Raw genomic sequence first — 14,573 nt, forward strand, 5'->3', positions numbered from 1 at the left:
CCTAATGTAACCAATTTAAATCTAAGTGTGGTTTCTTCCATATGCTTGTTTCAACCATATTTGCAGCTAAAAAAAAAATGTTTCCAAAACAGAAGAGTTCAGGGAAAATACACTGTTAACCATGAATCTCTGTAAATACTAATTTCTGAGGGTGATGCTAGCAAAAGGGAAGGATTGATCTACATGGCTTGAAACCAAATGATACAGAGTTTACTTAAACAAAGGAAAACCTGCAGAAATTCTTGTAATTGGCTTTATCACGGAGTATGTATTGTGAATAAGGCTGAGACATCCCTGTGTGCTTAGGAGGTGCTGTGGTACCATAATAGAAGGTACTTTGCAAATTTCGGGAGAAGGGGAAATACACCCTGAAGCAGTTGAGGATAAAACCTGTTACCATGAGAAGAATTTTAGTCTTGGGCGTGTGTTTAAATTTTCATTGCCTGGAGATTACCAGTGCAGTGCAGCAAGATGGGGATAACTATTTTTTTTTTAAACTGAGTTCCTAAGTTACAACTACAAAGTGCTACTGTCACAAAACAGTAGTGCTAGTAAATGACATGTTTGTATGATCAACTTGGTATGCAGAAAGGAATTTTTCTGTGTATCATGATTTGAGGGAAAAGGTGAATTTTCTGTTCGAGCTTACGCTGTTATAAATGTTCAGCATAAACGTAAGAGCATGAGTACAATAACATGAAAACCACAGCATGACAAAAGGAAAGCAACAAGGAAAAAGGCAACATTCTGTTTCTCGACAGAAGAAAATCAATGACGATCTCTTTAAGTAAATATGTGTAATTGTCTATAGTATGTCTGTAGTAAATGGTATCAGTGATGGTTCTTCATTACATTTTATCCATGTCTAAGGAAGACAGTAATGGACAAATTTAAGGTATGTGTGTGTAATAGACATGGTCTGACTCACGAGTTGGCTTGAGTCCTGGGCAGTGGGATTTGGGGATGCTTCTCTCTTCTCAAGTGCAAGGGAGCATGCACGTGCAGTACAGAAGAGGCAGGAAGAGGCTGAAAAAAAGAAAGTAGCCTGCAAGAGAAGCTTGGGCTGGGATGCACTGAGTGACAGGGAAAGGTGTTCATATGTGTCCTGGGTTCAGCAGCAGCAGTCAGTTTTTCTCCTTCTTAGTAGCTGGTGCAGCGCTGTGGTTTTGACTTTCGGCCTGGGAATAATACTGATAAAGCCGATGTTTTCAGTTGCTGGTCAGAATGTTTACCCTGACCAAGGACTTTGTGAGTCTCATGCTCTGCCAGGGAGGAGGAGAAGGCGGGAGGAAGCAGGGACAGAACACCTGACCCAAACTAGCCAAAGAGGTATTCCATACCACAGCACGTCATGCCGGGGGATGTAACTGGGAGCTACCCGGAAGGGCACGTCCTCTTTTCTGTTGGGCTCTTTTCCGGCGAGCAGTATCGTATTCTCTTCCCTTGTTATTTCTCTTATCATTATTATTATTGGTGGCAGCAGTAGTGATTTGTGTTATACCTTAGTTACTGGACTGTTCTTATCTCAACCCGAGGGAGTTACATTCTTTCGATTCTCCTCCCCATCCCTCGGGGGGGGCAGGGGGAGTAGACTGCGTGGTTCTAATTTACGGCCTGGGCTTAAACCACGACAGTTCTTTTTTTGGCGCCCAACGTGGGGCACGAAGGGTTGAGATAACAACAGATCTGACCAGAGTGTGTCTAATCGTATTTGTGATAAGCATTCAGTGTTTTGGATTAATAGTCACTCGTCACAATGCTGATTTATTGGCTCTCAAAGTTGTTGTTTTTGATCTCACAGTCTCAATATGCCGTAGCTTACTTAGAGCCGGTATTTGCTGTGTTAGTGTTTTTCAAGTGTGGGGTTTGGGCTAAGGTTATTGTCTCATTGTATTTTATGGTAATGACTTGTAATACAATAGAAAAATTGATCATGAAACTGATATGGCTTATGTTCCCAGTGTGGTCACCACCTTTATACTTTGGGAAGTATATAAGACAAGTGCTTAGAAACTATACATCTTTTTTCTCCTTCCTGGGTGGTCAACCTATGAAGGAGACATTCTTTTACCCTCCCAGTGCCCCTTCCAGACCGTTTACAGCATCATTTGAGAGTTTTGAAGTTTTTGAATGGCCTTTTAATATTGTTGAGACCTATTTGCTGATTGTGATGGGGGTCACCATGTTGGCACGCATACAGAGTGTGTTTTGTCCACAACCATTACGTCTGATCTCAAGAGTTAAGCAGAGTCGGGTTTGGGTCTTGTCTGGGGTTGGACGACAGTATAGGGGGACCGAGAGATTTTCCCCGAGGCTGGACAGCCATGAGTGGCAGGGTGTGTGGGATAGTATGGGCAAGTATCTAGGTCAGTGGGCCCCTCCAGTGTTTTGGAATTTCACCACCGAACAAGTGCAAAATCCAGAAGAATTAGTAAAACACTTAAATGAGGTGTGTTGTCATCCTGGTCATACCAGAGAGGGACAAATCATGTCAATGTGCTGGGGCTTGGCCTATGCTTCAGGGCCTTGTTCAATACTATCCAGCACCTTCAAAAGGAAAAAAATGTCCCTGGATCTGAGGGCGAAGCAACAGACAGCGCAGCTACTCCAGCTCCGAGCACAGCAGCTACACCACCCCTAGCGACAAGTACTGTTGCTACTCAAAGCACAGTGATAATGACTGCAGCTAAACCAGAGGACCAATTCATACCAATATCGATTGCCCCTGTACGCAAGAGAAAAAGCAAGCAAAAAAGAGGCAAGAAGGGTGAAGCAAGATGAAGAAACAATGTATTCACCACCCGGGCCACCATCTGATCAGGAGTCATCATCACATGATGAAGAAGAAGAAGAGGTGACTTCTCGATCTCGGACCTCAACCGAGCTATGGAATATGCAAAAAGATTTTACCCATCAACCAGGGGAGCACATCATCACCTGGTTGCTCTGATGCTGGGACAATGGGGCCGATGGTCACAAACTAGGAGGTACGGAAGCCAAGCAGCTGGGATCACTTGCTAGAGAAGGGGGAATTGACAAAGCAATTGCAAGAGAGAAAAAGTCCCTCAGTCTTTGGAGGCGGCTCTTGGCAGCTGTGAAAGAAAGGTTTCCATACAAGGTCCATGGCACCGCTTGGTTTGTATAGACCTGGATTCCTTTGCTCAGAAATGTAAATTCCAGCCCCCTGCAGGTGGGGCTGGAATTGTGCTGTTTGTGTTTTGTTTGAGCTTCGGTGAAGAGCTTGAGTGTTTTCTCTCTGTATTGCTAGTTCCTGCTGATTTTCCATAAAGCTGCAGCTGGGGAGCTGGAAGAGGACAGCGGCCTGTTGACTCTTGCGAAGCTCTCGGAGATAGATGTCTCCATTGAGGGAGTCAAAGGAGCGGAGGGAAGAAAGGTGGAAGTAGACTGCGTGGTTCTGATTTACGGCCTGGGCTTAAACCACAACAATATGGCAGGGAGCAGCCTGAGCCTTACAGGGAATGAGGGGAGACTGAGGAGAGTTGGTTAGCTCAGGGAGCTGCTGACAATCTCTGTCTCCTGAGAGAGAATCAGGTGTTCTCCCTGTAAAAAGGGACCTTCTCACTTCTTCTCAGGCCTTTAATCTTCTTGCTTACTATTTGTTTTACCCTACTAGAGAGGGCATTTTGGTTCAACTTACTTTTGTCTAATAAAAGGTTGTTTTCTTGCTCCTGTTGTCTTTGTGGTGTACGCATGGAAAACAGTAAGGGCCAGAGGGACTGTTTTGGATTATTTCAGCTAAAGACTGCAGCTGACTTAATTCACAGAAATGTTATGTTTTGTGATATCTCTGTATGAGAAATGATGTTCATAAATCTATTTTCAAAAAATTAACATAGACTCTAATTTTCTCTTCAACAAGAAAATGATCTTAAAATTTTCAACAAGTTGGGAGAAAAGAGAAAGCCTTGTAGACAGTGGTCGGAAAGTCCAGTTGTTTTTCTACGTTCAAGATGAGCACCATAAATTTCATATCCTCGTGGCAATAAGCAAAGCCTTGCAGGGATAGAAAGAAACCAAATAGCTTCAAGGCCATCTTCCCAAATATGAAAACAGTATTTCCTCTAATCCCATTGCTCCTTCAAACTTTGGTTTCAGAGTTTGGACAGCTGTAAACCAAGGATTGGAGCATGTAATTTTGCTTCAGTTTTTTTGGAAAACAGCAGCAGAAAGCAAGTGAAAGGAGGTCTTCAAAACTGAGAACAAGGGAGAGTGGTAAAAACAGCACCTTGCATCAGTCAATACAGGGAGCAGACAGAAATGCTGAAGCAGGGTCCTGTCCTACTAGACAAGACTTATATAATACTGCGGTGCGGGAGACATCTTCTTTCAACTGCTGTGGGAGCTGGAAGGCCTTGGAACAAAGAGAGTCCTGCCTTCCAGCGGTCACAGTGATGGGAGACTTCATCTTTCAGCTAGAGGAATGAGAGAAATGAGGAGTTGCTTGTAGAAGACAGGAAAAGGAGAAACCTAATTTCAGGGTGTGGACTTTGGGAGGAGGAGCGAGTGTGGGTTTTGGGGGTGTGTCATCCCTGCCCACGTGCCCCCCTCCATCTTTGGCTTCTTTAGTTGACTGTGGGGAATTTTTTTTACCCTCTTTGAATTACTGGTGATCTCTCCTTGTAGAAAAAGGGGTACAGAAATGAGAAAAGGGGCTGGGATAATGGCCTTGAAGAATACAAGCAACAGGATGTTTTACTTAGAATTTGGGCTCACTGAGTTATGAAAGTTTTACATATAAAAGTACCAATGTAAACCACTTTTTGATAGTTTTGCAAGAGTATTTCTTTGTGCTGTTCATGTTTATGTCAAAGGAATTGGAGATTAAATTATGCTGAATCACACAAAAGTGTCTCAAGCATCTGTTTTCAAACTGTTGTATTGAAGAGAGACTGAAAATTGGGTATGGGTCACTGGAAACACTTTGCTCATTCACAATATACACAGGAAAAATTATTTTAAGGAATAATTATTTATCTTGCAGAAGGGAGTAACTTAAAAAATCCAACACTTTGGCTTCAGCTTGTACACACCTTCTTATCAAATGCACTTAGAGAGAAGAAAATTCTTTTCATCACCATGTGAAGAGCAAGAATATTTTAGTGGAGGGATTTGGTTCCTTTTGACCTACTACCACCTTTGGAAGATCACATGAAATATATGAAGTTGGTGATCGATCCCTTTCTTCAGAATCTCCTTATAAAAACATGCATAGCTCTTGGCATCAGGATGATAATCACTTGGAACAAAACCCAATATTCACCTTTTGATATTTCAACATTCCCTCAGTATCAGGACACAAATTTAAGTCTTACTTTTGCTTTTCTTATTGATTTTCTGTATAAGTGGACATAGAAGGGATTACCTACATATAAAATCTGTTGCTCACTATGAGGAAGGGTAAGAGCATTAGTTTATCTGGTTGTTCCTCAGCATCAGGTGCTGGTATTTATCCCAGCTACAATTAGAAAGTTGTGCTGGGAATGAATGTGGTACAGTGGCTCCAGCTTTGTTAGCACATCTCTAATGAGGAAACTGTTGCACATTCAAAATTCTATTATAGATCTGGTAATTATGGCTGCCATCGGTCCCAGCCACTATAATTAATATTATAGCTGACAGTTATAATCTTATTTTCACTCACTTGCAACGTTTGAAAAATTACTGTCTCAGACCAATGTTCTCTTCATTTTTTTTCTTTGCCTGTTCATAAATTATTTTGGAAAGACTTGGGAAAAAGTAATTTCTGTTTAATTCTATTTTGGATAATGTGAGAAATTCCTTTCTCATATTACTAAAGATGTTTTCCCTCTCACTCCACCTGCAAGTTCTGCAGGGAGTGTTCTGTAGCTAACTGGATGGCTGTGTCACTAGAAGCTGCTGACTGGTCTTTGAGGTTGTTCCCAGACAGCGTGTGAATAGACATGAATAGCTGGTGAGTCTAATTGGAGATGCCTGCAAGAGAAAGCTGTTTAGTCTGCAGCTTCTCTGAAACAACTGCAACTGCCTACATCTTTTCCCTGGGAATCCTGAGAGTTGGTAGTGGGAGGCAGATCTGCTGTGAATAACATCTCTTCCCTTTCTTCTCCTTATATCCTTACTTAGGCTGTCTCTGCAGAGCCAGCCCAAAGCATGTAAGATATTAAATATATAGGGAGTTGTCCAGGTACCCTTTAGCTGTCTGTACCCAAAAACCTGTGGCTTATCTGTCATTTATATGCCTCAGGTTGAGACAGTACAGAAGTAGTGGTGATGGACTGCTGCATCTTGGGAGCTTATGGAAGGAAGATTTGTAACTCTAAATATACGGTCTTGTCATCATACTCAGAGCAACCTTCCATACAGTTTAAGTGTGGGCTTGTCTAACTGATTGGTACGGGAGAGACAAGCAGTTGCTCAGTACAGCTTTTGGGCACACACTAGGAGAAAGTAAGGAACAGTTCAAGATGAGATTGTGAGATCCCAGTTTGATGGGTTAATGTAGAACATCACGGTGAGACCTATCCTTAGCGTGTGGAACAAAAGGCTTTAGGCATTTAGTTTAGTTTGGTTTAGTTAAGTAACCACTACCAGCTGCAGGACCAAACAGTAGCAATCCAGTTCTTCCTGTGTTTACAGTTATTCCTTAGACCAAGCATATGATTTCTCTGTCAGAACTTGATGGTACATGTGATCACAGATACGTGCAAATACTTACTTGTTTTTCTAAGAAGGTGCCTTTTACTACTGTTCATCAGCAGTTTTCACCTAATTTAGCAACTCATTGGTGAAAGTCTATATAACAGAGCTTAAAGTGTTCTCATTTCTTTAGCTTAATAAATAATAAATGGAAGAACCTCACTAGAGCTAGTAATTTACCAGGTGGATATCGCCACAGATACTTATATTTAAGCACTGTATGCATGTCTTAGTTAAACCACATTTGCCCTGTGTTCCTGTAGCACCCTTGAACCGTTGCTCTTAATTTTGTCTCTTAGGTACACCACTTCTAGTTCGAAGGAGCAGCGATCCAGCTTTGGGCCCACCTGCTGACTTCCACCCCAGTGCTTCTCATCCCAGTGACCACAGTCTCAAGCATGTTGTAGAAGTAGGTGTCATGTAACCCACCTTTTTTTTAAGGGCAAAACTTGTTCTTACCTTTTGTTATATAGCATTTTTATAAGCTATGTCTGTACTTGGATCTAAAAGAAGTGCATCATACTCATTTTCTGTAAAGGAGAGAATTTCTTCTGGGCAAAATGGTGGTTTCAGATTATACAGTCAATTAACAGTGATTCTCTTTTTTTAAAATAAGACATTTGCATAAAGCTCGTTGGTGACATAAGGCACAGGAATGTGAACTGAGCTTTTAGCAATTATGTATTTGTTCAGTATCATTTCGTCCAGTTCACCGTTGCGTAGTGGGAAAAATATATTTCCCTGTTAATATGCGTCATCCTTCTTTCCACGCTTTTCCACTTCCCTTGTTTTCTCATGGCATTTCTGTCTTCCTTTAACACCTTGCTACTATCCTCCATGGCCTCTTCTTTCTCTTGCTTTTCTGTTTTGCCGCCTGACTTCCCTTTGGAGGACAAATTTGTTTTCCACAAATACTTATTACTAAATATTAGTGCAAAGACACTACTAGTGAGGATGTAGTAACTCTTAATTAGATCTTATTGCAGTCTGCATTCAATCTAAAAATGATAATGTCTTTGTCACGCTTGTGGCACATTTTTTATTTGAGTTTTAAGGCCTGAAGCTTTGTGTTTGTGTGTGGGGAAGGTGTTGCTACGTTACTTATAAAAAGATGAAATTCTTTATGCTCTCTCAGTGTCAGCTGAGATACGTAAGTGTTGCAAGCAGAATAAAGCTTTATCATAGACCTGATGTTTGCCTAGAAAGATTTCAGATCTGCTTCTGCACTTCTGCGCAGCTGGTTTATAGCAAGATTCCACAGATGGGTGTATTGGCACATTAGGGAGCAAGAGGAGAGAACTGGGGATCAGCAACACATGATGGAAGGGGAAACCTTCTCAGCTGAAGATGTATTAAGGATCATACTTCCGGTTAAGTTTGTGTGAGTGAAGTAAGTAAATAGAAAGTCAGATTGTGTATAAATGATGTTCAACGGATCTCAGTCTTAAACGTTCTTCTGAAGGCCAACACAGGATTTTACTCGGCTGTCATTTCTCGTTACATGGCTAAATGTATGTGCATCTAAATATTTAGTGTGCCTCTTATTTTACAATGGCTTGTGTTATTTGCTAAGTGGTGTAATTTTAAACCTTCTAGTGACTCTCCATGTACATTATGGTGTTACAGGGAGCTGAACTTTGTCCAAGTCCCATGTCATTTGTCAGAACTATTTGAGCTGAGAGGTTTTTCTTGATGTTTGCTGAAAGCACTCACATATTAATGAAATACCGACTTAGTTTGATAAATAAAAGTACGAAGAAGAATTCGTGGTTAACAATGCAGATCTTCCTTTCTTTGCAAAGTTGAGATGTGTAAAGCAAGTATGTCAATGTGTGATGCTGACCTCTGATACATTATACCTATGGGGAAAAAAAAAAAAAAAAGTGGAAAAATTGGAGAAATCTGTTGTGTTCCAGGACATGTTTTGAATGTTTTATTTTTGGCCATCAAAGAAGAGGAAGATAGGTTTTTGTTGGTTTGTTGGGTTTTCTTTGAATATAATATTAGTGGTGACAAGTGCATTTTATGCCATTATATGAGGATTGCAGATAAACCTGGAGGCTAAACCCTCACCATGCTTCACTGACTTGCATCAGTGCACAAGGATCCTCTAGGCTGAAAGGGATTCTCTATGCCTAAAATAGAGAGTATCCCTTTGTCAGCTGCAGGCTAACAGTCAAAGCTGGACAGGTAACAGTGGAGAAGGCTCTCGGGTCTTTTTAAAATGCCATGTAAGGGCCGGGGGGAAGGCCCAGAGGGTTTAAAGTTTTCATTGTTAAAGTGAAAATCTCTTACAGCAAAATACATTACACCAGCTCTTATTTTTGCAACAGTGCCATTTATAAAACCCTCATTGTCAATCATGCTGAAATATGCTTTGGCATAATGTTTTGGGAAGCATAGAAAGCTTAAACAACATAGGTTAAATTAGGTACAGATTGTTTTAAAACAAGAGGAAGAATCAATACCTGACAAATGAAAAAACATGGCACAAACAACTGAACACTGCATTTTGAATATAGCTGTGCTCTTTCATGCAGGTGTTGAAGCAATATTTAGAGAAAATTAATTTGTTCCACATATTGCTGCTGAAAATGTAAAATTAATACTGCATTTCCTTTGCCACAAACATGAGTTTTTTTTAACGTGAAACTGCTTCCTTGCAGTCACATGCAAGTTAGAAAAACCAGAGCTGTGGATAGACGAAACAATTTTCAGTGTGTGTAGTAAAAATGAAGTCTCTGTATTTATTCCCCAGTTATCTTAGCAATCATTTTGTAATTGAAATTGACTTCCATAGTTACTATAATTTTTTGGCACTTCTGGCATTTTGGTGTTTGGCACATGTAGAAGTGGCAGTTTGGTTCTATGTCGAAACAATTGCAGTTAGATTGTGTGCTGTCTTACACGGTACGTACTGGTTCTCCTGTAGTTGATCGCTTTTTTGAGAGGTGATTATCATCTGAATCTCTGAAGACGGCACTGATTTATTTCTATGAGGGTATGATAAGTAATGCCTAATACAGAACAGCAAATGGGCAGTAATAGAACATTGCTATCCAGTTCAGGTGAACAGGGTGAAGCTGATGAACCATTTGAACCATTACCATTCACAGTGTTTATAGAATCTAACCAGAGCACATACTCTGTTTTTAAGATGTTGTCCCATTCATTCAAAGGAAGATTTTAATTTTTTTTTTCATGGCATATGATGATTACTAAAATTACAAAATCTTTGCTGAGTGACCAGGTAGCTTGAGAAGAATTTGAGCTATTCCTTCGTATCTTCTCTGATGCTTATTTTGTCTTAGCTGTAGTTTTTAGTCCCAATTAACAAAATACTTCTAGATCAATCAAAAACTGATAGTGAAGTCCAGCATCTGTTCTCTCAGATTGAAAGTCATTTAACAGATGGTACAAAATTGGAGTATCTTTTTTCTTCCAAACCTCTCTTCCTTACCATGATAGCTGCCACTGAAAAATTTGGAGGCTATAATCAAAGAAAAATAGGGATAACAAATATCTGAATTTGTTATTGAAGAAAAGGTATTAGTGAATTTATTAATTTATGAAGGCAACTGTTAAACTCTTCTGTCTAGTTATAATCACAGAGCCCTGGCCAGGCTTTCAAAGCAGAAACTTCCCTCCCTGGGCCTCCAGAGAGGACCTCAGGGAAGCCTGACTATTTTAAAACACTTTGATGTGTTGGGTGGCCGTGGCTTTGCTATGGCCGTAGCCAAGTGCTGGCCCAGCTGCTTTTTGGCTGCGACTGGCCTGGCTTCAGAAAGTGGGGTTAGCAATAGGCCATGAAGTCTTCAACCAGGGATCTCCCCTGGAGCGAGGCCGTGCTTCATGATTGAAAGGGTCAAAGCCTTTCAGAGGAAAGAAGCATTCTTTGGCCACTTAGCACTTGTCCCCAGCTTGCTGAGAGAAGCTGCAGTTTCAGATTTTCAGCACTGACTCAGAGGTTTCTGGCTGGATCCCTCTACCCAAGCTCTAAACTGATAAAGACAAGATATGCAGCAAGGCAGAAAGTCTGAATTATGAGGTTCTGTTGGTTTGGTTTTGAACTTCTTAGGAGAGCAGAGTGCATTTTGCTGCTTTTGCTCAGGCCAGTTCATTCAGGTAGTAATTGCTAAGGTATAATTAAAACATGTGAACTTTCTGGAGATGATTCTTCTGCTTACCTCTCTTTGCTCAGGGACAGACTTCCCTACTATCATAAGACATGATCAGATGTTTTAGATGGAGAATTGTGGTTGATGGGAGTTTTGCATTAATTCTGCTGGGACTAAGGTTTTACCCCCTCTTGTTAACTTGCTGATTATTATGGGGATGCTATGTTCTGCATGACTTTCTTTTCTAGTTGCATCTTTTCTGGATAAATACTTAGTTTAACTTGGAGTTAATCAATGCTAATGCCTGATCGAATTGAATTTATCCATATTTAAGATACAATGAGATGCTGGATCAATTGAAGAGCTGCTCCAGTGGCTCAATATCATTTCAATTTTTACCTAGATGTGTCTTGAAATTGACTGTATTTTATGCATTGTGGACATATAATTCGCAATTTTGGATAGGGCTCATATATAATCAGAACATTTTTATGCTTCAAGCCCTTGTTAAAAAAGGTCGAAACCTCCTCTGGTTCTTCTGGCCATTAATTGTGTTTGTAATGTATTAGCCTTCCTGATTAAGTGTCTGCAGATTAGCATAATGTGAGTGTGTGTGACGATGCAGCTCCACGGATTGTGCCTTCTATATGCTGTTTTATGTACATATGTAAACATAAATGCTACAATCAGAGCTTGGTTTTGAGAGAAATATTATCAGTTGTACTTTCAAAGTGTGTGGGGTTTTATTACAAGAAAGAGGCAGAAATATTAATTCATCTAATGAGGCTATTTAAAAGCAGGGCAGAGCACAAAAGGTCTTTTTTGATACAGTGATGGGATAATGCTATAGAGTCTATAATTTGTGTTGATCCGGTAGGTTTCTGCTAAGGCCTGAGCTAAGAGACTGCACTGCCATGAGGGTAGTATTGTCTGTCTGATTTTAGAAGATAAAACTTTTGTCCAGTATTGTTTACTCACCCTGACTAGGTCAGGTAGTTCTAATTTCTGATCCCTTTGCATGTGTTAGAATTTCAATATGAAATTCTCCCATAGTTATGTGATAGAATCACAGAATCGTTTGGGCTGGAAGGGACCTTTAAAGGTCATGTAGTCCAACCTCACTGCCATGACCAGTAACATCTTTAATTAGATGAGGTTGCTCAGAACCACATCAAACCTGACCTTGAATGTCTCCAAGGATGGGTCATCTGCCACCTTGCTGGGCAACCTGTGCCAGTGTTTTACCACCCTCATTGTAAAGGATTTCTTCCTCACGTCCAGCCTGAATTTCCCCTTTTTTCATTTAAAACCATTGCCCCTCATCCTATCGGAACACACTCTGCTAAAAAGTCTCTCCCCATCTTTCTTATAAGCCCCCTTTAAGTGTTCCAGGAGGTGGGGTATGTGAAGGAAACCAGAATTTGAGAGAAATGCAGTAATTCTTCAGGAGCTAGCAGTGCTGGAAGGACATAAAATATAAATAATATATAAACATAAATGTAATATAAATAAAGTAGAGATGGAAACTCATCTTGGATATTACAATGTGTGTTGCAGGGCAGAGGCAGGAATGCTCCCCTGAGGTCATGTGGTCTCAGACTGTCATTCAGAATAGCAAGCTTTTTAAATTCTGGAAGGCATTTATTTATTTCTGGTTAAAGTTTTCCTATTAATAATTTAACTGCCGCTCTTGAAACACTGCTGTGTGGAACTGAGCAGAAGATCTGGGGAGACTTAAAAGAATTTTCTGTCATTCAGATGGGGAGTTCCGAGCAGTTTGAGTTTTTCAAAAGGGAATTCTGGTGTGGGTGAATCCATTTTTAAAGCAACTACTGTGTATCTGTTTACGCTGTGGGACATATATAGAACACTCCTAATCAGTGCAGGAGCTTGTCAGTGTATTGCCTTTGATGTCTGATTAGATGATCATAGGGACATCTGCAGTGAGTTAGTTTTGAAGTTGTTGGTGTGAGGCACTGCAGGAACCAGAGCTGTGTGGCACTCTTACACCGTGAAAAACTGCTACTCTTAAAGAGCCTTTTATAAATCCAACTATGCAGCTAGCTGAGGGCTGTCAAATTAACAAAAGCCATTCCTTCTTGATTCTTTCTGTTGCTTTTCAACCCTGCACTGCTTTTTTCCCTTTCCTTGTGCTGTGTGCTGTAGCATTCTGTGTCAAAAAGAAATTACTTTATATTGTAGAGGAAAAGCTGAGAAATGTAAATGAAATATTCGTAATACTTCAGAATACTGAATTGATCATCTGAAAAGGGACAGAAGTGCCCTGTAGTAATTTCCTCTTTTGAGGATGCAAAGAGTTATGGGGGGAGGTGAGGAGGAGGAAGTCCTCTTTGTGTTCCTTGCACAGCCTACGTTTCAAGGAAAGTGTATTGTTTTACCTGTATTGTTTAAGATGAGCAGTGGATGCAATTTACATATTATTATTTGAGAAGGATAAGTAGACTTTTTGTGATTTATTTGAATAAGAGCTAATAATGAATGTTAATATATAGAGTATCAATAAAACCGCTGCAGTCGGTAAAAATAATAAAGAAAATAATTTTTAATGTATTGCTTTCTAAAGCCTGTTTCTAGTGAGAGAAGTGCAGGCTTTTTACTAACTATTAATGAAAGAAAGTATCTATTATGCAACCATTGAAGTTCTCCATCGTTCTGGAACTTATGTCCGTAGGGAGCTGGGTTTTGCTTCCTCTGTAAAATAAATTTTGGGCCTTGGCTGTGATTTTGGAGACTCTTGATTTTTTATAAACCTTTCTCCTTTAGTAGTCAGGTAGATGTGATTGCAGGTGATGGAAGATGGCCAAGAGACTTAAACTCTTGCTTTTTCCCATGTGGCCTATCTTTTAAAGAACATGGAAAAATTATAGGGTGGAAATAAGAACTGCTGACAAAAAAAAAAAGTTAAGAAAAAGGGAAAAGGTCATGCTTTCAATGCTGTTGACATGTTCATCTCTTAGCTACATCTTTGGGGTCCTACAAAATACTGTCATTCCATCTGGAACAGCTTTTAGCAGGCAGCTTACGCAACAGGCTCATGGCACTGAAATTGGAATGAAACATTAGCAAGTTACTTGTATGTCTGACAGTCAAATTAAAAGTGGAAGATGACAGTCAACATGGCTCATGCATATCATTTACTGTCAAGCTCTAGAAACATTTAGCTAAAATAAAATAGGTTTTCAGTCAGTGTCCTACTGAAATGCCTGCTGCTAAATAAATAACATTTTGCATAACACAGAGGAAGCCAGTGAACAACTGGGAATAATGGCAAAGATACTGGATACTTACTTAGATCCAGATGTTGCTGTGACATTAGGAAAAAAACTCACTTTGGATTTTTTTAAGATGTCATCTTGCAGAGGCTCTGCTCTTGTTCTGCTTAATATTTCTGTGTCTGTGAAAGTGAGATCTGTGGCTTTGTTTCTCTTGCAGGTTTGACAGTTATTCACACTCAGAGGAGGTTTGATATTTTTATTAGGAGAGGCCTCTTAGACACTAACCTACCCATCCCATTGGAGACACTTTATCTGGGGATTTGTTCTTTTCCTGTGTAGTTGGTGTCTCAGCTAATCTGGATTTACAGGTTTTTGAGTTGTAATAATAACATAGCGCTCTTTGAAACTTACACATTCAAGGGGTTTTTTTTTGTATGGCAGCAGGTCCTGATTACTGTGAAGCAATTTCTTACAATAACAACTGGAATGAAGGGAGGGATATTTTATTGTTTCCATGTTACTA

General features: G+C 40.1%; 1 protein-coding gene across 1 annotated transcript in view; it reads left to right on the top strand.

Moving 5' to 3' along the window:
• PARD3B (par-3 family cell polarity regulator beta) overlaps positions 1-14,573 on the top strand; it is a gene marked incomplete at both ends in the record, with an annotated part of 424,820 nt that overhangs the window by 152,366 nt on the left and 257,881 nt on the right. The window contains one exon of the mRNA XM_080620282.1: positions 6,996-7,105. Coding sequence (XP_080476408.1) covers positions 6,996-7,105 — 110 coding nt within the window. The remainder of the gene's footprint in view (positions 1-6,995; positions 7,106-14,573) is intronic.

This window comes from Psittacula echo (assembly GCF_963264785.1).
Source record: "Psittacula echo genome assembly, chromosome: 6".
In the NCBI taxonomy this organism is placed as follows: Eukaryota; Metazoa; Chordata; class Aves; order Psittaciformes; family Psittacidae; genus Psittacula; species Psittacula echo.